Genomic DNA, 23837 nt, shown 5'->3' on the forward strand with positions numbered 1-23837 from the left:
GTTTGTCCTATTATGCACTTTTTTGGGGAAAACTGCTACTGAAAAAGTCAACATGAAAATAAATATTTGTTTATTCTAGGTATTGGAACATACAATCTTAACACACATTGTTAAATGTAAAATATTATTTCTGAAATGGAATTTTCAGTTTCATTTTAGTTAAGGTGATTAGAAACTTTCTGAGGAGACAACGCATGACTTGAGAATTGGGGGAAAAAAAATTAGGACTCCATGCAGAAAGAACATCCAAGTACAAAAGCAAAGGGGCAGGAATGAGACTACCATGGTCAAGGACCAGAAAGCAGCCCAGTGGCTGGAGCCGAGTAAGTACCCATCAGCACAAGGTACGTGGGCCATAGTTAATCAATCAGCACAAGGTACGTGGGCCATATTTAATCAGTCAGCACAAGGTACGTGGGCCATATTTAATCAATGACCACGAGACAGCTTCTCATTCATCTGTCACCTCCACAGTGCTGGCAATATCACGAAGTAGCCAGTAATAAAAAGCAAGCAGAGAAAGGTCTCGAGCTACCCCGCGCTACAGTATTTTTCAGCTGTCTCACAAGAGCTGATAAAAACTCCATCCACTTCTAGCGAACCAAGAGTAGAAACACCGATTCTAAAGAGAATGAGTACATTGTCTAGATAGGGCCTGTGTATTCCCGAAGTCTTGACCGTAAAGCTCTTTTCGGATTGATCACCGCCTCCGCCCGCAAGGCACTTCCCTGCACACCTTGAAAGATCCACAATTCTGGAAAATTCTCAGGAACCTCCTCCTGCCGCCGGTTCTCCAAGTCACTTCACACGTGACCTTGCCTCCCCAACCCTGGGCCCTTCAAACAACTAGAAAGCAGCGTAACTTCTTCCGGCAGCGCAAACGAGCTCTCCAAACTCCACTGCCGAAGGAGCCAGGAAAGCCCGCGTTTACAGGCTAAATCCGCAACGTCACATCCTGTCACCTGCCCTAGCCTCCACCTTACATCGAAAATCACCAGCATGACGAGACCAAAACGCCCGTCGGGGGCGTGTCCCCCCAGAGCCAATGGGCTCTGTCCACCTCCCTCCTCAGTCACTGTTTTGTCTATTCGTGGCCTGTGACGTCAGAGGGAGGAGCGCGGAGGGAGATACGGAAAGTGAGAGGGGCCAGGCCTGACAGTCGCTCTGGAGGTGGAGGAGGAGGAAGATGGTTTACATCTCGAATGGTGAGTTGGGGAGGCTACGTGGGCGACCTCCGTCCTGGGAGGCCGAGCCCCGGGTTTCTTCCATCCTCGCCCGCCGTCCCGGTGCCGCTTTTCCGGGCACGCCCCGCGGCCAGGCGGAGCTGGGGGCGAAGTCGCCCGGGCCTGCGGCTCGTCGGCCGAACGTCCCTGAGCCGCGGCGGGGGCCAAGGTCCCCGTGGTGACGGCGGTGCCGAGTGCCCGGCGTCCTCGCCCTTCTGGAGCTTCTGCTTGTGGGTCTTGGAAAGTGGTCTTTCCTGTCGGGCGTCAGTGTTCTTAACTAGAAAAGACCACAGTGTTCACGCCGTTACGTAGCGCTTGTGCCTCGGGCACTTTTTTTTAGCGTTGTTCGTTTGTCCGCTCATTGTCTTAATGTCGCCCTATCCGGGTGATACCCTATTATATGTTTTGCGGGTGGAGACTGAGGCGCAGCCGGATTAAATAGCTTGCCCAGGATTACAAAGGTAGTTCTAATGGCTCAGCCGGGTTTCTAACGCAGGTAGGCTGACGTCTGCGTTCTTACGGTTTTCTACTACGCTGCGTCTTTCTGTAATGTGTAGGAGAGTTGAAGAAAAGCTTTGGATAGGCTTTTTCTCCCAGCAGGGGTAGCTCGTCACGCATGTAGCTTTCTGCCCTAATTTCAAGGGGCACAGGGAGTATCATTACTCCCTGTAGGAGCAAGTTGATTATTCCTGGAATGGAGAAGCTGAGAGAGACTTAATTCAGTGACTCCCCAAAGACAGTGGATGGAAAGGAAAGACACAGTATGACTGGGTCAGAACAGTGTCAGAACTGCCTGCCCACTTGTTTGACTCAGGTGAAATAAATGCCTTGGTGCACTCTTAACTAGTTCTTGCATCACTGGAACCAGGTCCTGGTTCTATTTGAGTCATCTGTTTATCTTCAGAGACCATGAAGGTAGTGAGAAATCTTCTGGCTGAGTGCACTTTGCATTTCTTTGCTTTTCAAAATCTCACTTTCTCTTCTTCCTTGTCTCTTACTTAAAAATCTTTGAAACAAGTAGGTTGATGGACACTGAAGATCAAAGTTTCATCTTCATTTTGGGCACTTGCAGACTTTGTGTTATATTCTTTGTGGTTAAGGCTGGCAGCTTCTATTATCTATTGAATAATTCTTTGTATTTGTAGTGTGTCTTTTTGTGTATGCATTGTTGCTTTTGATCTACATAAATAACATAAAGGTTCTACTAGGGCCTCTAATCTCACTTTTATAGTTGAGAAATGGCCAACTGCATTCAAGCAACTTATTTCTCTCTGAGGATATTGGGAGGGGAGGTTTCTGCCTTCAGAAACTGGGAAGAAAAGCGCAAAAAAGTCAGAATGGTACAAATGCATGCAATATGTTCTTTAGAATCGCAAAGGAAGAAATTGACGGGTTCCAATTAGATCTGTTTCCTCCCTCCCTTCCTTCTTGTCACTGCGCGCAGGCTTTCCCTAGTTGCTGCGAGCGGGGGCTACTCTTCGTTGCGATGTGCAAGCTTCTCATTGCGGTGGCTTCTCTTGTTGCGCAGCATGGGCTCTAGGTGCGCGGGTTTCAGTAGTTGTGGCTCGCGGGCTCTAGAGTGCAGGCTCAGTAGTTGTGGCACAGGGGCTTAGTTGCTCTGTGGCATGTGGGACCTTCCCGGACCAGGGATCGAACCCATGTCCCCTGCATTGGCAGGCGGATTCTTAACCACTGCTCCACTAGGGAAGTCCTAGATCTATTTTCTTAGAAGGACTGTACTAGCATTTCATAGTTGATAAAAACTTTTTCTTACTGTCAAGTGACTTTTTTTTTTTCTTAACAATTCTATATGATGACTATCCTTGGAATACTTTTTCTCAGAGAAGGAAAATGTCACATCACCCAACAAAGCAGAGCTAGTAAGAGGCAGAACCAAGCCTATCACTCACACTCTGTCTTTAAGTGTAGCCCCTTTTTCTCAGTAGCTCTGTGAGGGCTCAGGTCCAAGTGGATACCTGAAAGTAAGCTGGTCAAGGAAAGAGGAGAAGTAAACTGGGCATGGCAGTGAGTGTTGAAGCCCTTGGGAAAATGGAGAGGAGAGGTAGTTGACAGATGGCTCGTCTCCCAAAATATTCTAACCTGTTGATGTGCAAGACTGAAACTCTAGACTATTAACTTTTCCTGATGTAGCTTCTATTATTTAAAGTGGTTTGAAAAATATATCCATTTTTCTGTAAGATAAAACTGGAGTCTGTAATTCGGATCAACAGCATTCTGTTAAAGAAAAATAGTGGTCATTTTAATGAGCAAGCCAAATTCTCTTTAGTACTTAGAGCCCACGAATTCTTTGATATATAAAAATTTTAACGTAACAGCTGATCCTGAAGATTTTAAGGGTATGTATAAACAGTCTTTTTATATAGGCAAGAGACTTTGCAAGTGAAAGAGATACTCAGAACACATTTAGGAAAATGGAAGTGGCGTGAGCATTCTTTATATTCACTCATCTTATTTGTTTCCTCAAAATACTTGAATAAAGGTATTGTACACCCATGTTCATAGCGGCATGTTCACAGTAGCCAAAAGGTGGAAGCAACCTAAGTGTCCATCAATAGAATGGATAAACAAAATGTAGTATATACTTACATTGGAATATTCATCAGCCTTAAAAAAGGAAGGAAATATTGACATATGCTGCAATATGGATGAATCCTGAAGACATTGTGCTAAGTGAAATAGCCAGTTACCAAAGTACAAATATTGTATGATTCCTCGTACAAGGTTCCTAGAGCAGTCAAATTCATAGAGATAGAAAGTAGAATGGTGGTTTTCAGGGGCTGGGGGAAGGGAGAAATGAGGAGTTAGTGTTTAATGGGCGTGGAGTTTTAGTTGGGGAAGATGAGAAAGTTCTGGAGGCGGCTGACGGTGATGGTTGTATGACGGTGTGAATGTACTTAATGCCATAGAAGTGTACACTTAAAAATGGTTAAAATGGTAAATTTTTTTGTGTGTATTTTACCACAGTAAAAAAAAAAAGAGAAAAAAAAAAACTTGAAATGTCACCCAGCAGAAATTACAAACTATAGGAGGCATAATTTGACATATTAAAGGAATGACCTCTAGACCACAGAACTTCACTTCCCTAACCTTTCCTTAGAATAATGTACACATAACACACCTTTCCTTGTGTAGACTATTTGGAACAGTGAACAAGTTGAAAACTGAGCCTATGATTGTTACCTAACTGATTAAATGTAATGCATCTTGTGTCAGGGGTTTGTTGCACTAACTGAAGTTTCTTTATTCTTGTCTATAGGACAAGTGTTGGACAGCAGGAGTCAGTCCCCATGGAGATTGTCTTTTATAACGGATTTCTTCTGGGGAATAGCCGAGTTTGTGGTTTTGTTGTAAGTATAGTAGTCCTCTTAATAGCCCTGATATTTAAGTTCAGCTTGCCTGAAGCACTTTTTAATTGTAATTTTTATTAATAGCTTTTCTAAGGGAGATGAAGACTTGTGTAGTGATAAAACTGCCCCAAACATCTTTTATGATTATGAATATGTTCCTTGAGTTAGTAAGCTTAACCATGTCTTAGCCGTGGTGGTAACCATTTCAGCCTGCAGCTGTGGGGCCAGACCTGCTCGTTCTGCTGCCAGATGACAGCACTTTGCTTTCTCTCTACTGTTCCTGCCTTCAGTGTGTATGTGCAACTTTTATGGCATAGTATACAACAAGTAAACAAGGGGAATTAGATCTTGACTTTTAAAAGCTCCCAAGGCATAAAGTTTTTTTTAAATGAAGGATTAGCATCGATACAGAGGAGACAAAAATTTAAACTTCACCATAATTTCAAGCAATTCTTAGTTAAATTCATTTTTTGGTCTTTCATATGCTGTTTGTTTTATGAAAATTGTTCATCTACTAACAAGTCTTACTCATCCAAAGTTTGAATATACATTTGAGTGTCTCGTGGGCAGAGAACTGCAGATATGCAGAGATGTGGGATGTCTCCTTACTTCATTGATTTTAATATCAGTAAATGTCTTCTTTTTACAAGGGGCCTTGCGCTGGGCATGATTGTGGGAGGAGGACGTCAGAGGAGATTATTCCAGGTGGAAGAGGCACAGCAAAGATGGCAGGGAAATTTGAAAATCAGCCTATGCTCTTTATACTTAATTTGATTGTAGCTCTGGTTTAGAAAGATTAATCTGATGGCTGCATATGGCATAAATTAGACAGGGTAAAATGGAAGAAACCGTTCCATAGAGAAATACAACAGGGGACAGAGAGGCCTAAGTTAAGTTACTCATTGCAAAACTTCTTTGCAATCTCTTACAAATTTCACCTCCATATTGTTTATTTAAAATATTGTTTTAATTTAGTTAAATCCTTCCCGCCCCACAAATAAAATTCCATTTAAACGGATTCCCAGAAAGCCCTGTGCCTCTGGCACACCAGTTCAGCCCCTCCTTCCCCAAGGTAACATTAGGTAGGCTGTTGGCACAGGAAATGGACATGCAATACTATAAAAGCAGACTCTGGGACTTGACAACTGATACAGAGCAGAGGAAGGAAGTTGGAGATGACTCTGGTTTCAGAGTCATTGCTAGACTCTGTCTAGAAGAGTTACAGCAAACAAGGAAGACAAGGAATGGTGGCTTTGGCACAGAACATAGAACACTCTGTTTAGACTTGTGCTTGTGCTCGATGGTATTGTCCAGCTGGCTTCAAGAAATGTGGGTTTGGAGCTAAGTTAGGGTAGTCATCCTTCCACAGAGATGATAGTTGGAACCATGGAAATGCATTTTATAATGTTGAAAGTGGATCTTCTGTTGTTTTCTGCCCCTTGTTTCAGTTTCAGAACTCTGTTTCAGCAAGATGTGAAAAAGAGAAGAGGCTACGGAAGCTCATCTGATTCCAGATATGATGATGGAAGAGGGTATAACTTTTTAAATTGATACACAATGTTTTTACCCCTCTGTGTAATATAATTAAATTAGAGATAAATAGGCAGACAGACATAGTTAGGCTCATGGTAATTAAAGGCTTAAATTCTATTTCACAAAATTAATGTATTACTGTAAATTAAATCAAGTTGCCTTTGATTTGATAATCAGAGTTAATCTGACAAAGCTAAAATGTATATCAAATATCCTATGGGGAAAGTCTAAATTAGAGGATGAAAACTGATGGCCAACATTAAAATCTAGAGGTTTCACTTCAGAATCTGGATTTCCAGCTGCTAATGAAAATCTCACGATCCAGCAGCACTGGGTGGGGACTGTGTTTCTATATGGCAAAAATCAGCTGGAGCTGCGTTTCAGTTGGACATTTATAGGAGGAGCTGTTCCGTTTATCCTAACCCTTGCTTGACTCACTTTCCTCATGCGCTTTATGCATCTGGTCTCTTTCAATATTTGAATTTGTGACTCACGACCTAAATGGTAGTTCCTATTTTAAATAAAGAAGAGGGTCTATTTGAGTGCTTAAAAGGAATCAATTGAAGTAGTGTCTACTAAACAGTAGAAATTAACTTTTCTTATCTTAGGCCACCAGGAAACCCCCCGAGAAGAATGGGTCGAATTAATCATCTGCGTGGCCCTAATCCTCCTCCAATGGCCGGTGGATGAGGAAGGTAACTTAAAACCTGCAATTCTGCAGGGATTTCATTTTGAAAATGCCTCCTTAGGCAGGTTTTCTTTAGGAAAGCAGAAGTCACAACATTTTGTGATTACTCAGACATCTTATTTGGAAAAATATTTTTATCTTAACCCTTGAAAAATTGTCTTTTGAATCAAAATGTCTTTTGAAGAAGGTTTTATAACATGTAATGACTAGCTTTTTTATACAGATCCAAATTACTAACTAGTAACTATTATAACATTTTCTTTTAGGTAAATGTCTGCTCTAAGAAGCAGACAACTGGACAAGCACATTCATAGCAGAAGGAAACCATCAAGAAATGGAGTGTTGACCACACTGGACAAGTTAGATGAATGTGTACTCTAAACAAGGATTGCTCTGTGTCCTCACAGATGAATGAGGTCGTGCTGGGAATTCCCCCCCGCAGGGATCTGGCATGACTGATAGGCAGTTCTATAAATGCACATGTTTGTCTCATCTTTTTTGTATCGTTTATGAAAGTATTAATATAGTTTTAATAAGTAAATATTTTTAGGTTACAAGACTGACTTCTCATCTTTATATAATTAAAACACAGAAGGCTCCAAATTTGAAAATAAATGGCTGCATATTGAGTACTATTAGTGTCACCTTTTTCAACTTCTGAAATACTGTTCATTGCTTTTGTTGTTCTTTATAAATAAATCAGTGTATTTCAGTAGTATGCATATGATATCTGTGCTCTTGAATTAATTTTTATCTTAAAGCCTATTTGTCCCATGGATCTTTAATACATGTGTCTTACTTGCTACCAGATGTAATTATCAGGGTATTTGTAAAGCCATAACCAACAAGCCTGAGCTACAAAATGTAGATTTGCTAGGTGGTCTTTAAAATCGAGGACTTCAATGCTATCTTTACCAATTTTAATTCTAAACCATTGCTTAAGATACTGCCTGTTGGCTTTAACCCCATCTGAATGCTGGTAACTCTCATTCTTTCACTAGAATGAAAGCTCTATGAGGTTACGGATTTTGTCTTCTTTACCCCAGTGCTTTGAATAGTGACTACGTGTAATAGGCACTGAAATATTTATGGAAAAAATGAATAATACAGATAATTCTACTTTGTGTTTAACAGTCTTTGAAACCAAAGTGTTCAGTAAAATCACTTTTATGTCCGTTTATAAGTATTTATTCAACTCTGTTTGCCAGGAAATGGGGATGTAGTGGCATTAATAAACACTGGTCTGTATGAAAACCAGACTACAGGCGGACAAGACTGGAAGCAGGGAGTTGGGTTTAGAGGATGTTGTGGTGGTCCTGGTGAGATCGGACCAGGTAGTGGCAGTAGGAGTGGAGAAGTGGATGCATTCAAGGCATATTTGAGGGACTGCGGGATTTGCTGATGGATTTGGATGTAGAAGATGTGGACAATTGAAGAAACAAGTGAAACAAGATGGTGAAAATGGGAGTAGATTTTTGGGGGGGAGGCGGGGATCGAGTTACATTTTGGATATATTTAAGTTTACAATGCCTTGTAGACATCTAAGTGGAGATACTAAATAAGCAGTTGGTTATCAGGGCGAGATCCAAACTGGAAATACATATTTGGGAGTTATCTTCATATTTAAAGCCATGAAACTGGATAAAGTCATCCAAGGAGTGTGAAGAGAGAAGACCTAACTCCAGAGAATCCTAACATCAGAGGCCCGACTGAGCATGGCCAGTGAAGTACGAGGAGAACTAGAATTACGTATGGTGTCTGAGAAGCCAGAAAAGACAGGTGTGATGACGAAATGAGACACCAGTTATCAGCTGCTCCACAGCAAGCACGGAAAACAAAACACAAGTAGGTTGCGGGCATGCTGCAGCCAGGACCAATCACAGCAACATCCAGCCAGTGCAGCCTCCCACCTTACCCTCCTCCGGGCAGCTCCGCCCTTCCGCTTTCCCGGAATGCTCTGGGCCGACTCCCGGCGGCCATCTTGGTTGTGGGCAGTCGGCCGAGAGGTTGCGCCTGTTCCGAGGCCTGTTCTCTGGTGGTCGCGTTGCGTCGTTGAGGCTAGAGGCTGGAGGGGCGTCGGCGGCCGAGATGACCCAGGCCGAGAAGGGGGACACGGAGAATGGGAAAGAGAAGGGCGGGGAGAAGGAGAAGGAGCAGCGCGGCGTGAAGCGACCCATCGTGCCCGCGCTAGTGCCGGAGTCGCTGCAGGAGGTGAGGCGCCGGGGGCGGGCCTCGGACTCGGCTTCCGGGCGGGGCGGGGGGCCGCGGAGCTGGGCGAGGGGGAGGAGGCTGGCGAAAGGCGGGAGTCTTCGGGCGCCCACCCAGGTGGGTGGTGCAAGGGGGTCGTCCCCCGCTTGCTCCGAGGGCACAGTGCAGATGGCCAGGCCAGTGACACCAGCCACTGTGCGAACCCCAGCCTCCCGGGCTATGAGACCAGCACAGGGCTGTCACCTTCCTGCCAACTAGTTTGAGGGGGCAGACTGGATGGTGTGTAAGGGCCTTGCCAGTTCCCACTCTCTAGGATTCTCCCACTTGGCGGGAAGGGGGAGCTCACGATTGGGGATGGGCAGTAAGTATCTAGGGCATGGAGTGGGATGGGGTAGTGCAGAGGACCATAGGGGGAGGTATTGGGCACACACAGCAGGTACCTCCTCCAGCCCTGACGGTCTGGGACAGTTTCTTCAATGGAGGTGACACCTGGGCAAAGACCTAAAGGATGATTAGGAGTTAGCCAGGGGGAATGTGAGGGCAGGAGAACAGCATGGAAGAGACCTGGGCCAAGGGAGGATATGAAATGTTGGAGATGAGGATGTCTGGAATTGAGGAAGAAGAGGGAGCAAGACATGAGACTGGAGATCTTAACAGGGATGGCATCAAGAGGGTCGTATAAGCCAGAGCCTGGCCTCTTCTGAAGGGAATGCAGAACTTGGGAAGAGACAGCCAGACTCCGAGCTACATGATTAACTCGTCTAATCCTCACAATAGCTCTGAGGTAGGAACTTTATCTAGAGCAAGGAAGTGGCACAGCCTGAATTTCGAGCCAGATTTGTGAATCTGGAGCCTGGGCCATTAGCCACTATAACAACATTTGCTTAACTTCAGTCCTGTAACAACTTTTGGTTTTTCCATATCCTCTGTGAGACCTCTACCATTATTTGCTGAATAAGTTTTTTTACTCAATTTTATCTTAAGCAGTAATGTCCAGGAAATGATGTGTAGGATGTATTGGCTAGTTGTTTTCTAATATGTTAAGGTAGATATGTAATTATTAAAAACTGCTTGTCCACACTTTGGAGAACTGCGTTTACTACCCCAGAGCTTCCCCATCAGTGTGCTGCAGCCTGTGTACTATTAATGAGGTACAGATGTCCCTGATGGCAAGCCACCTCATCTGTTTAACTCAGTTTGCTAGCTAAATGTTGTCTGCCATAGCACGCAAAAGCTTGAGAAGTGTGCTGCAGAGCACCAGGCCATGTGAGAGTGGTGCCATGGGCATTCAACAAATGCCTACTAGGCTCCTGTATGCCATGCACTGGGCACAGAGTAGTGAACAAGAGAGTAGTAGTCCTTTACATGAAGGTTTTGTCTTTTGAGAGAGCAGACAGTAAATCATTACAAGAATGATAAGTGTCATGAAAAGGAGGGGTGCCATAAGATCTTATTGCAGGGGGACAAATAAACCTGGTCTGATGACATTCAACTTTAGACCTGAAGGGAGGAGTAAGATTTAACAGGGAGAAAGAACACTGCAGGCAAGGGGAGTTGCGTTTGTGAAGGCCTGAATGTCAGCACAGTGAACTAAAAAATCAGGAGACATCTGGATTGGGAAGATTAAAGAGACTGAAAAGTAAGTGGTTCTAGAGTAAAGCTAGAGAAGTAGGCAGGGTCTTGATCTTGGAGGTTCTGGACTGTATCTTATTGGAAAGTTACGGAAATATTTTAAATGAGGACATGCCAAGAAGACACAACTGTAGCTTAAGGGCAGAGCAGAGTAGGTGCTGATTTAGAAGTCACACTGGAATGGTGATTCTCAACAGAGGCATCCTGTTGTCAAAGGGATTGTTGGAGTCCCTTCTTCCCCCACTCCCTCCTGAAACTCTGGGTCCCTCAACAGGTTTACGTGGTAAAGGTTCCCTAGTGATTCAGGTTATATTCTGCCCCCTTGAGAATTGCAGATCTAAAAGCCCACAGTCATTACTCCACTGTCCTGATTTGTGCTGCTTTGTCAGTCCTTGTTCACTGTCTCCCAGTAATGGATGGTGAAATGCAGCAGAGCTTTCTGACCTGTGAGGATAGAATTGTGAACTCTGGTTTTTAACCGCAGACTCTTGCCAGATCAGGTAAATAGTACAGAACCAATAAGGGTAAAGTGTTTAAAAAACAATGACGAAAATACAGTTCATGCACATTCTCGGAAGTGCTCCATGTATAAAGTCCACTTACTTTCCAGCATTGCGAAACAGTGATTCTGATCTTAAATTAACTTCTTCCCTCACCTTCTCAACCAGTGTTGTCACATCTGAGTGATCATACTAATTACTTTAGGAGCTTTTGTAAATTGCAGATTCCTAGGCTCTCTCTTCCTGGAGATTCTGAATCAGAAAATTTGTAGTGAAGCTTTAGGGCCTTTTTTGTTTTGTTTTGCTTTAACAAGGATCTTAAGGTGATTCAGATTTAGGGAACCCCATACTTCACAAGTCATAGTATTCCCCACACTCTTATTCGTTGTTTAACTCTCTTCTCTAGTAAATGGGAAGTTCTCTAGTGGTCAGGACTTTGTCCTGGTCACCATTGTACCCACAGTGATTGGCACAGAAATGCCCCCAAATTATAGCTTGATTTGCATTGGGTACTTAGGATTTCGTTCACTTAAACAAATATTTGTTGACCTATGTACCCTGAGTCAGATCCTTGGCACACAGATACAAAAAGAGTTTGCATGCAGGCAGAGAGCAATATTTGGATGCCTCTCAGAGAACTCCCTTTACTGAATTATTTTGATACCTTTGAGTTTGATAGTCATTACAGGAAACTAATTTCTTAGTCTAGCCTGTTACCTCTGTGTTATTTAACATGTTACCTGCATGTTATTTACTAAGGTCACACTCCTATGTTTTGTATTTGCAGCAAATCCAGAGCAACTTCATCGTTGTCATACATCCAGGTTCAACAACTCTGAGAATCGGTCGAGCCACAGACACACTTCCTGCCAGCATTCCTCATGTTATTGCACGAAGACACAAACAACAAGGGCAGCCCCTGTACAAAGACAACTGGCTCCTAAGGGAGGGACTAAATGTAAGTCAAAAATGGAGGACGCTGGCGTTCCAGTGGTTAGGACTCCGAGTTTTTGCTGCCGAGGGCCCGGGTTCAATCCCTGGTCAGGGAACTAAGATTCCACAAGCCGTGCAGTGTGGCCAAAAAACCCAACACCCCCCCCCCCTCCCCCGCCCCGTCGCAGCACACACACACAAAAGAAATGTAAGACCTAAAGAGAAAGCCCAGGGTTGTCTCCTTGGGAGGGCTTCAGTATTCAATGTATGCTATAATCTTGAACGACATCTTCATAGCTTTAATGTATTTTAAAATAACGACATCATTCAGGGTTACAGATGTCATTTTTTATCTGAGCTATCAATTTTAGATTGTACAGAAATAATTATAACAAAAGTAAATCTAATTTTTTAACCCATCAGGATGAATTGGGTATTGATGAAGATGATCTTTAGTGGAAGATACAGAATTGTCACTCCCTTAAAATGATGCATCCAGGTGTCTATTAACTGACTGCCATATTTTCTCTTCCAGATACTTAGAGTTTAAACTGAGCTCATATTTTCAATCTGTAGCAAATTGAATTGCTACAATAAGCACTTGTTACAGTCTTAGATCAAATCATAATTTAAAGGCAAAAAGTAGTGTTTCCTTGGAGTAAGCATTTACTTAGGATGCAGTAGGTATCCTATTTTGCAGGTGATAATTAACAGGAAAATTTTTGTGATAGGTGTTAAATATGTGTATTGCGTTGTAATCTGCTTTAAGTTTTAAATCAAGGGTAGTTTTAGGAACTTGCAGTTTCTATAATTCTTATAGTAAGCCTTAGGGTTCCATTTTTAGCATAACTAGCAGACTCTCCTTAAGTCCATTTCTAAGCTTAAGTATAACTTGACAGTGTAAGAATCTAAAATTCGCATATCTTTGGATCTTACAATTCTATTTTAGGAATAAATCTCAGGAATAAAAATGGAAAGAAAACAAAATAATATTTTATAAAAATATAGTGTTCTTTGCAATATCACAAGAACTTGAATACTCATTAATTAAGTGAAATAACATATGAAGGAATAAAACATTGTTATAAAATTGTAAACATGAGAATTATATAGATATATGGAAGAGTCTCTCGAATACTTTGTAAATATAAAGTAGCAGTGCTCTGATATCAGTCAAAAGTCACTTGAGGTTATAGATTTTTGCAGATAGTTTTATGGCGATGGCTCTTTTCTGATTTTTTAATTTATAAATAATAAGAAGATTACTTTGAATTCTTAAGATTAATGCATGTGACAAAGGTGAAGGACATGCTACTCGTTGATGAGGGAGCATTTGCTCTTGCTGGATTAAATTAGTATTTTGCCATTTCTTTCTCTTTTTCACTAAATTCTTTATACTCTTCATCTCTGTTCTTTTTCCCCAGAAACCTGAAAGTAATGAACAAAGACAAAATGGCCTTAAAATGGTGGATCAAGCAATATGGTCTAAAAAGATGTCAAATGGTACAAGACGGATTCCTGTGTCCCCTGAGCAGGTTCAGTCTCAACTCTTTCTTCAGATTCATTCTTTGACCACTGCTATTAAGTCGTAACCATTCGTGTGCGCTCCCTGTTTCATTATGCAAATTCAAGATGGGATTTCCTTAAAAGAGGAAGAAAAAACATTCTTAACCGCCTACAGAATACCTGAATTGGTGTTGCAGATGTCTAGGCAAGCCAAATGATTTGTAAGGTGGTGATTCTTGTGTCAAGTTGATGAAAATTTAATTTATCTGAGAGTCTTAAGTGTGTAATTCCAGGATCTTGATGGGAAGCTGTATTCTTACTACATTTGTCATTTTAATGTGATAAACCAGTGCTGCTAGGAATGGACATGAGTCTATATGATATATAAATCTGTATTCAACTTTCAGCAGAGTACAGTATTAATTTTGGACTGACTGAATCACTGCCTGAGTGTTAACATTATGGGAGAAATCAAGATTGTGGTATAGGGCAGGAGAATCCACTTGTGACCAATCAATATTTTGTCACATATCTTGGATTTATGATTAAAATTTGCCACTGTATCTGGTCTGTGAGAGAGGAGAAAAGAGGACAACCCCTTTTTGTTTTCTTGCATGCATTCAGAGAATTTTCGGATGCTCTTTTGTTTCAGGCACGTTCCTACAACAAGCAGATGCGACCTGCGATTTTAGATCATTGCTCCGGAAATAAGTGGACAAACACATCTCATCACCCTGAGTTTTTGGTAGGAGAAGAGGTAGGAAACATCTTTACAGTGAAATGGAAGAAGAAAACCTAGATACTATTTGTAAAATTAATTTGCTTTGCCACCTAGTTCTAGTTTTTCTTAGCATTCTGTAATCCTACCCTGAGGACCAGATATTCACACTGGCTCCTGAGATGTTACATACACGACTCTCAACATTAGAACAGTCAGCAAATGTTAATGATAACTTCTGGCCTTAGGTTTTTGAATGTGAATCTAGAAAACCCTGAGAGAAGAGTTTTAACAATGTATTCATCTGCCTGTCTTTTCTAGGCCCTGTATGTTAATCCTCTGGACTGTTACAATATTCACTGGCCTATCAGAAGAGGTCAGTTAAATATTCACCCAGGACCTGGGGGCTCCCTTACAGCTGTTCTGGCAGATATTGAAGTAATATGGTCTCATGCGATACAAAAATACTTGGAAATCCCACTGAAAGATTTAAAGGTAAACTAAAATGACCAGTTATTGGATTGTCTTTAAGATTCTTGGTCAATAAAAGTATACTATACTCAGTTGTTTGTAAGACAGTGTTCTTGAAGCCTTCTCGACCTTAAGCTGTTAAGGATATCTTTTTTCCTTCACTGAATTCCCCTCTGGTGCTTTCTTTTTTTTCTCATTTTGTTTGGTTCTTGGTGTTCCTCTCAACTGCTCTGCAATCAGCAAGCTTGCTCATGTTTATGCCTTCTCTCTGGACCTTTTTCGGAAACATCAGTTGTCTTATTTTTCATTTTACAAGTGTTAAATAGCTCAAAGGGAAAAAAGCCCACAAAACTTCAGCATTTTCTGTTTTTTTTCATAAAACCTAAAGGATAGCAGAGAGCTTTGAGTTTTTATTTTGGGCCTCTAGCCATTGCTGCTACTGCTTTAGAGAGAATCCTCTTTGACGACAAGTGTGGTGAAATTTATTTTGACCTGACTTGAGTGTTAACCATTTTATATTTTTTTCTTTGTTCTTTTTAGTATTATAGATGTATCTTGTTAATTCCTGATATCTATAATAAACAGCATGTGAAAGAATTAGTGAATATGATCCTAATGAAGATGGGGTTTTCAGGTATGTCTGATATCCCAGTGAAATCTGCCTGAAATGAAATTGTTTTTTTTTTTTTTCCTGACAAAGTTAATCTGATTCACTGCTTTATTGAAACGCTTATTCTGGGAGGGTCAGTGATACTTGGGTGATTGCCTGGAGGTTCCTAGATTTTAATTGAATATTTGTTGTAGGATCTTTCCTGCTCCCCAGGTGTTCACGCCTCTACCTTTTGTTTTTCAGGGATCGTGGTCCATCAGGAGTCTGTGTGCGCCACCTATGGAAGTGGTTTAAGCAGCACGTGTATTGTAGATGTTGGAGACCAAAAGACAAGCGTGTGCTGTGTGGAGGATGGGGTCTCTCATCGGAACACTCGGTGAGGAGCTTGGGAGGAGGTATTCCCTGCTCCTTCTCCCCACACAGCCTGTTCAACTGAAAGCATCATGAGTTAGAAAGAAGTTTTTGTAAGGAATTACATACTCAGATTTTTCTTGTGAAACTAGTAAGATTGTGGAAGTGCAAATTCTAACACGGCTATAAATAGCCAATTTTATCCTTCCCATTTGAACTCTCTAATATGAGTTCACATTAGCAGCTCCTGAAAGCCCTAGTGTGTGTTGTGTGCTTTCCCACAGAGGAAGTGTGTATGTTAGCTCTGTGTCTTTCACTATGGTGTGGCAGAGAGATACCAATCACATTCACAGCAAAGCTTTATTTGGGCAAGTCATGTAGGAGAAAATAGGTTTTCAGGTCTGAATTCTCTAGCTAGCTAGCATTTTGAGTATTTGCTTTTCTCGTCATAATTGTTTTTGGTGAGTGAGGAGTAACTTTATGGTGGTCAAGTCCATTCATTATGTCATCTCTGATAGAAGAGGTAATAACATAACTAGCAGGAGCAGGTTTGCTGCTTGTCTGTCCTGAGATAAGCCCAGCAGAGGTAAGCACACTGAGGTAGTGCACACACCAGTTCTCTGCAGCATTTTGTGCTTCCAGGATGGCTTCTTCAGGATGCTTTAATTCTTCCTGTCACCCACATAGGAAGTTTGACTCTTAAGTCAAAGAAACAAATTTAAAAGAGGGTCCAAGCAGTCCATGAGAAAGGTTAATTTGTTACCTCCCACCCCAAGTTACAGTGCATTCTCAAACCCAGATTGAGTTGTTTGGGCTCATCCATTTGTAACACCTAATGCCATTAGTTTTCAAAGTATACAGAAAACACTGGACCCAGGTCTTCTACCACTAAAACAGCACAGCAGTGATCTTTCCAAATCGTAGAAATATTCAGTTAGTAGATAGTATTCGCTCAGGTTTTCTCCCTTAACTTTGTCTTACGGTGTCACTGCCTGCCATTTCTACATGTTGGTGAGTGTAGACAGTCAAACAGCTGTTATATGCTACACATATGGACTTGGAAATGAGCTGGATTCAATGTGTATTCTGTTTCTTGGACAGTTTTTGCAAATAGCATTTTTTGCTTCTAGATGTTCCCCACTGGTTTTTGCTAGCTTCCTTTCTCTGTCCCTTACATCCATTCTGTCCTTTCATGCTTTAATTTATCTCTACAACATTTCTTGAAACTTGCTGTGTTTCACTGTGCCTAACTGAGTTTTTGGAGCACCCTTTGCACCTTTTTAACTGACAGCTTACCCATCTGCCCTTTTCTCTTAACACTAGGCTCTGTCTGGCATATGGTGGATCTGATGTGTCAAGATGTTTTTACTGGCTGATGCAGCGAGCTGGGTTCCCTTACAGAGAATGCCAGTTAACAAATAAAATGGATTGCCTTCTTCTGCAGCACCTTAAAGAAACTTTTTGTCATTTAGATCAGGTGGGAGCAAAATCAAAATTGCTGATTATTTTTGTTTTCAGGAAAAATTGAAGATATTTAAAGCTAATTAAAAATTTAACAGTATTATGCAACCTGTTCAACCCAAGTTTATAAAGCCTTGAGGCTGAAGCTCTTAAGGAGTGAGAGAGTTTTTGGTAAGGTCAGAGCTGTACGGATGTGTCTCAGGCTCTGGAAAACACAGCTAGTATTTTTAAGAGAGTTTAGCAGATGTCTCTCTCCTTAGGATCTAAAATCATTCTAATAAAGGATAAAGATAAACCTTTGGATGTAATGCATAGTAGCAGGTAAATACACAGGTATAGACAGTTAATAAAATGGTATCATTTGAAGCACTTACTTGGTATTATGAACAGTCAACATTTAGTCATTGCTGTATATGAATTGCTACCTTTTTATGCTATTTGTTTTAGACCTTTCTTTTTCCAACTTATTTTAAAGCATTTTTCAAGTAATGTAATTCTGAATCAAAATTTTTTTGAGAAACATTAAGACGGGGTAATAACATTTCCCAGTTATTGAGGGAATTTGCTTACTGGTTTGGACATTGTATTGGTGTGTGTTGATAATGAAGCAAACAAAAATGTACATAATGGGAATTTCAGAAATGTTGAAAGAGAATCAAGGTACAGTTGAACTCTTGTTTTATTAAGTTCCAGTGGGAGTCGTAGGAAGTTGTAGGGCAGCCCTTTTATAGGTGAGATTTAGATGGCATTTGAAGAGTTTGCATGCACTTTTACTGATTCACTGACAGCATCTTTTCCTGGAATCAGGACATCTCTGGGCTTCAGGACCATGAGTTTCAGATTCGACATCCAGATTCCCCTGCCCTTCTTTACCAGTTTCGATTAGGAGATGAAAAACTCCAGGTAACACATCAGTATATATTTCCATGGGTAGAAAGAAAGGCAACCAGGTTCAATCAGACTGAGAGAATATGTACTTGCTGGAAACCTCATGAGGTGAGAATGTCAACTGGTTGTAAATTAGATGCTAACCCAACATTTAAACCACTGGTAGAGTACAGATTAGAATAGATCTGAGCCATTATTTTAATTAGCCAGTATGTGATGAGTTGTTATTTAGAAAGAGGCACCATTCTTACTAGGAAATTATAAAGTAGATTACTAGGCACTTATTTTACATTTACTTTGAGATTTCTGGTGTTATATCACCCATTCAATTTGATGATAAGTTAGTTTTCTGGCCTATCATGCACTGAAGAAATAATGTTACTTCTGAAAGAGAATGCTTACTCGGTCTAACTTATAGGATCTGATCTGCCAGTTTTGTTTTTGGAAGAACAAAATTTATTTAATGGGTCAGTTTTTTCAGAAGGCAGTATCCTTGGTTGGTCATTCTTTTCCTTCCATGCACAGGCTCCGATGGCTTTGTTTTATCCAGCAACTTTTGGAATCGTTGGACAGAAAATGACAACTTTGCAGCACAGGTCCCAGGGTGACCCTGAGGATCCTCATGATGAGCATTACCTGCTGGCCACACAAAGCAAGCAAGAACAGGTCTGTGGTAATTCTGTGTGAGAGGAGACAGTTTTGTCCCTGTATGAGAAGTTTGCCCATAATTAATGGATCATTGCAGTGGCTGCAATCTGACAGTATACTAAAGCTGATACTGTTTTCAAGACCATAGGTGAAGTCTGTGTTTAAAATCCAGATGACAGATTTCTTTATTCAGCAAACATCAATTTTCAGAATACCAATCTACAAGATACTTCCCTTTTGGCATGTATTTTTTAAGTACTTTATGTATAATACTTTATCTACTTTTGAATATTTATCCAGTAGTATTTTCAGTCAAAGCTTACCTATTTTTAAATTATCATGCAAAAACTGGGTGGCACAGGCAAAGAGCTGAATTTGTCCAAAGCTGATCCTAGTTTTAGGATGTCTGATTCAGGGGCACAAATTAAAGCTCTTATCTGCTAATGAAACAGCAGCTCATGATGGAGAGAAGAGGGCAGTGAACCTTTTCTAGTTTTTGTTCCTGTCCCAAAGCTGAGCATGGGGTGCTTAGATAAGGTCTGAAAATGAGGACCCATAACAGCCAGTGGCCTAAGAATTCCAGTGAACTACTACACTTAGAAACTCAGGGGGAAAAGGTTCGTCTACATCGACATTTCAATCTTAAAAATCCTATCAGTAATAGCAAAGTTATAGCTCTTTTACTCAGGAGGAGCTGTGGAGGGTTGGAGGCAGGGAAGGCTTTCCTGAGGAAGAGCCATTTGAGAGAGAGGGATCTAGGGGGAGAGTGAGGTGTTACCTCACGCGCTGCCTGCCCATGATTGTTTTGGAATTGTCAGCACTTCCTCATCTTCTGCACACCACCCCTGACTCCTGGTTATCCAGGGGTGGGGACCAGGTGCTTGGTCGTAGAACTATGGTGTGTTTCCTCTCTGCAGCACAGTGACAGACCTTCTTTTTATAGAGTGTAGAGTAGTGAGGTAGGGAGAAGGGGGGGATCTAGCTGGAGAACATCAACCGTGTTCTATCATAGCCTTACCATCCATTTGATTCTCCTTTTGATTGATTTAAAGTCTGCAAAAGCTACTGCTGACCGAAAGTCTGCATCCAAACCCATTGGATTTGAGGGGGATCTTCGTGGCCAGTCCTCTGATCTTCCAGAAAGACTGCATTCCCAGGAGGTGGATTTGGGATCCTCCCAGGGAGACTGCTTGATGGCTGGCAATGATTCTGAGGAAGCTCTCACTGCACTGATGTCCCGGAAGACTGCCATCTCGCTGTTTGAAGGGAAAGCCCTGGGCCTGGATAAAGCCATCCTCCATAGCATAGACTGTTGTTGTAAGCACGTCTGGGAGCCGGGAGAGAGCAATTACAGGGTTCAGGCTAGGGTGTAGTTTTGCCCTGCAGCATGTTCATGCAAAAGCTTTTGAGCAAAAAAAAGAAAAAGAAAAAGAAAAAAAAAAGCTATTGAGCATCTGCTTTGCGCCTACATTGTCAGGTGTTAGGATCTGGTTCCTGGCCTCGCTGAGCATGGAGCCTAGTGGAAGAGACCAAAACAAGTCAGCTTACCACACAAAGATGAAATTACAACTGTGGCAGGTGCTACAAAATTGAACTAAAGGGTTCTGACTGAGAGTTTCTGATTGAGGGATTTAATAAGGGGTTTTTACTCAGGAGGAGCTGTGGAGGGCAGGGAGGCGGGGAAGGCTTTCCTGAGGAAGAGCCATTTGAGAGAGAGGGATCTAGGGGGAGAGTGAGGTGTTACCTTGGTATTCCAGGTAGACGACGAAGCCTGTGTGAAGGCCAGTGTGGCTGGAAAGCAGGATGTAGGGTGAAGCTGTGGGAAGTGGTGGGTACACACCACGCTGGACTTCGTAGGCCCCCCTAGAGATTCTGGTTCTAATCCTGCTACTAGCAGGGTCGGGGGTGGGACAGCAACATGCTCACATTTGTGTTTTGCAAGGTTCCTCTGGCTGCATGGTAGCATTGTCTAGGATGGGTTGGGAGAGAGACCTTTGAGAAGGCTCCTGCAGTTATCCAAGCAAGAGATTATGGTGGCTTGGCCTGGGGTGGTGGTGGATATGGAGAAAAAGCGTGGAAGGGATTTCACTGTCTTTTCAGCGTCTGATGAAGCCAAAAAGAAGATGTACAGCTCCATCCTGGTGGTGGGAGGTGGTTTGATGTTTCATAAAGCTCAAGAATTTCTGCAGCACAGAATTCTCAATAAGATGCCACCTTCATTCAGGCGAATTATTGAAAATGTGGATGTGATCACAAGGCCCAAGGTATGTTGTACACAGTGCAAGTTGTACTCTTGCCAGTGAAACAGCATTATTTCTAGTTGTAATGTATTGGACAGAGAAAATCCTGGGAGGCGTGGGTTTGTGTCTGGGGAGTTCTTGGAGCAAGAACTTGGAGCAAGGGCTTGGAGCAAGTGGAAAAATTACTTTCAGCAGGTCACAGATGTGGTGAGAGGAGCTCTGGACTAGGGACTAGATTACTGGCTTTTAGTCCCTGCTGTGCCCTCCAAACTAGCATGACTGACTTCCGCCTTTGTTAAAGGACTGGATGGGGCAAGGAGAAGACTGACTGTTCTCACGCTGTCAGCCAGAACAATTCCATTTTATCTCTTTCATATTAAGAATCTCCTGCTGGTCCCTAGACCAGGTGATCTTCAGGGATCTTTTTGGTTTGAACTATCTTGGCAACCATAAACACAGGAATTTAGAAACGGATTGTGTCTGTATTTTATTATTCTCACTGACAATTCCTGGGAATATTTTTATTTAATTTTAATTCTGAGGGAGGGATTGTGGGATATATTTATTCCAGTCAAACTTCAAAATAAGTTATGTCCTTACATATGTTCCTGCCTATAGGGACTCTGTGGAATAATAGTAAATAGTGAATAGTAGCATTTTCAGTAATAAAAACTAAACAAATTTCTTGTGAGTTGAAATAGAAGATGTCTGTGGTTCATGGATCTTTCATGGGTCTTTAATGCAAGTTGAAAATCTGATTTATTCCATATTGACTCAGCAGCGTGTTTTCTACCCCCAAATTCAAGTAAATGTCTTGTCTGCTTACACTGAAATATCTTTGTTTATCACCTCTCTAGGACATGGATCCCCGGCTGATTGCATGGAAAGGAGGGGCAGTGTTGGCTTGTTTAGATACGACACAGGAGCTGTGGATTTATCAGAGAGAATGGCAGCGCTTTGGTGTTCGCATGCTACGAGAGCGAGCTGCTTTTGTGTGGTGAAATGGACAGAAAAGCCACTGTTGAAGACCAACACATAACCTTGTGGTATAAGACTCTTATAGAACATTTATATTCTAATTTATTGACCTAGGTGCTTAAGTTTTATGAAATAAATGAATTTTAACTTTTATGTTGAGGACATGACATTGGTGTAAAAAATAAGCTGCTTTTGTAGTCAGGACATTTGAGAATAAATACGAACTTAGTCTTCAGTGGTAAACTCTCCTGCCCCTTCTTCAGGGTCTCTAACTCCCGATGATCTAAATTGTTGCAGTAGAATGGTTCTCAGGTGGTGAAGCCCTTCATTTAGGTTGGCTTCTGAGAGTCATCAGGCAGTCTTACATAACCATGAAGGGTGGGTGTGTGACTGTGTACGTGAATTGTGAGAAATGTCTGGTCACGCATTTTCCCTCTTATCTAGTACAGCAAGCACATATGTCATGACTTGTGTATGCTGCTACAATTCCAAATAGGAAAGAAAGTTTTTTGTTTTTTTAAAATTTTCTCCTGTATTACAAAAAATATTGGGGCACATTCAGGTCTAGATTTCGAGAGGCAAAGATTTAAGGCTGGGCTGGCTGGCTTTTGTTACTGACATAATCTAGGGTGGGCTTGGGGAAGGAAAACAGTCATTGACCAAAACAGAACAGAAATGAAAACTCATTTGCTTCCTAAAGCCAGATAGAAATGATTTAGGTTAATGATTTTCTAATGTGTCGTACAGATAAACAAGGAGACTGCTGTAATTTCTAACTTAAGCATCAGGTCCCCAATTTTCCTTTACCTGAAAAATGAAGTGAAAGTTCTTGGAGTACTTTTTGTTCAGTATGATCAGTTGACCTTAATCTGTGAGCAGTCTGAACCAACGTTTAAATACAGACAGCTATTACCATCAGTGGTCCAGGCCTTGGTGCAGCCTTCTGAGCCCCGGCAGAGGAAGGGAAGCAGGTTTGGAGACTGGAGCCAGCCAGCACAGCCTATGAGCTCAGAGACCTGGGAGGGTGGGGAGGATGCCTGATTCCTGCCACTCCCTGCCAGGGACCATCTCGCTCCCCTAGAACTGAGGGTGGGAGTGGGGCTGGGGGAAAGACAAAAGTAGATGCAGATAAGAGATGCAGGTAAGTGGAATATAGAAACAGTAAGGACGGTTGGGGGGGACTTCCCTGGAAGTCCAGTGGTTAGGACTCGGCACTTTCACTGCTGTGGCCCCGGGTTCAATCCCTGGTTGGGGAACTAAGACCCCACAAGCTGCACAGCATGGCCAAAAAAAAAAAAAGGATGGTTGGAAGTTTTAGGACTTGGAGAAATGCTGTTACTAGAGCATTTTAAATAAATAGGATTATTTTGCGTATCTGCTCAGTAGGTTGGAAACAAAGAAAAGTCTGCCAGTATTACAAAATTTTAATTTGCTAGTATTATTTGGGATGTTTGCCTTAAATTTGAAAATTGTATGCTTTTATTTTTTCAGTTTTTTAACAAAATAATTAAATTTATACAATACTGGTTTTATGTTTCTGGGCTGTTTCAACACAATTTAATACTGGCTACCTAGTTCTAAAAGCATAATGTATTTCTGTTTATAATAGTTTTTCACATAAGAGCATATTGCTCTTATAACTGGTAGATGTTGATTCAGAGGAGGTTGGTTTCTGATCCAAGTTTTGACAATAAGCCGTCTTCTATTACTAGCACTTACAAGCACCTGTGAAGACTGATCATGACAAGTAAGTGAGCTTTACCACATTAATTGTATTGCCTCAGGCATTACTAAGTATTTGCTTGTGAACCTGCACACACTATCCTTCCTTATTTTGGTCTTTATCTGTAAGACATGTATTAGAAGGAGTGGCATGGTCCT

At 41.7% G+C, this 23837-nt stretch overlaps 2 protein-coding genes across 2 annotated transcripts; both read left to right on the forward strand.

Annotated features, from left to right (window-relative positions):
- Positions 1 to 1067: 1067 nt before the first annotated feature.
- Positions 1068 to 6823, forward strand: SELENOK (selenoprotein K). The gene is made up of 4 exons (XM_033424616.2): positions 1068 to 1205; positions 4501 to 4591; positions 6040 to 6123; positions 6733 to 6823. The coding sequence occupies exons 1-4, from the start codon at positions 1187 to 1189 to the stop codon at positions 6821 to 6823; spliced, it is 285 nt and encodes a 94-aa protein (XP_033280507.1). The 5' UTR covers positions 1068 to 1186.
- On the forward strand, positions 4543 to 23484 carry ACTR8 (actin related protein 8). The gene is made up of 15 exons (XM_004267925.4): positions 4543 to 4591; positions 6733 to 6819; positions 7079 to 9023; positions 11940 to 12110; positions 13510 to 13620; positions 14244 to 14348; positions 14631 to 14804; positions 15321 to 15414; positions 15634 to 15766; positions 17065 to 17218; positions 18010 to 18105; positions 18616 to 18756; positions 19791 to 20055; positions 20839 to 21002; positions 21836 to 23484. Exons 3-15 carry the CDS (start codon positions 8901 to 8903, stop codon positions 21977 to 21979), a joined length of 1875 nt encoding a protein of 624 aa, XP_004267973.1. The 5' UTR covers positions 4543 to 4591; positions 6733 to 6819; positions 7079 to 8900; the 3' UTR covers positions 21980 to 23484.
- Positions 23485 to 23837: the final 353 nt, after the last annotated feature.

Source organism: Orcinus orca, chromosome 10 (assembly GCF_937001465.1).
Source record: "Orcinus orca chromosome 10, mOrcOrc1.1, whole genome shotgun sequence".
Taxonomy (NCBI): Eukaryota; Metazoa; Chordata; class Mammalia; order Artiodactyla; family Delphinidae; genus Orcinus; species Orcinus orca.

Bases quoted from the DNA above. Each gene is read 5' to 3' on its own strand.
- ACTR8 (XM_004267925.4), top strand. From the start codon at position 8,901: ATGACCCAGGCCGAGAAGGGGGACACGGAGAATGGGAAAGAGAAGGGC. The intron at 14,349-14,630 runs GTAGGAAACATC...TGTCTTTTCTAG, and splicing joins AGTTTTTGGTAGGAGAAGAG to GCCCTGTATGTTAATCCTCT. The intron at 15,767-17,064 runs GTGAGGAGCTTG...TCTTAACACTAG, and splicing joins GTCTCTCATCGGAACACTCG to GCTCTGTCTGGCATATGGTG.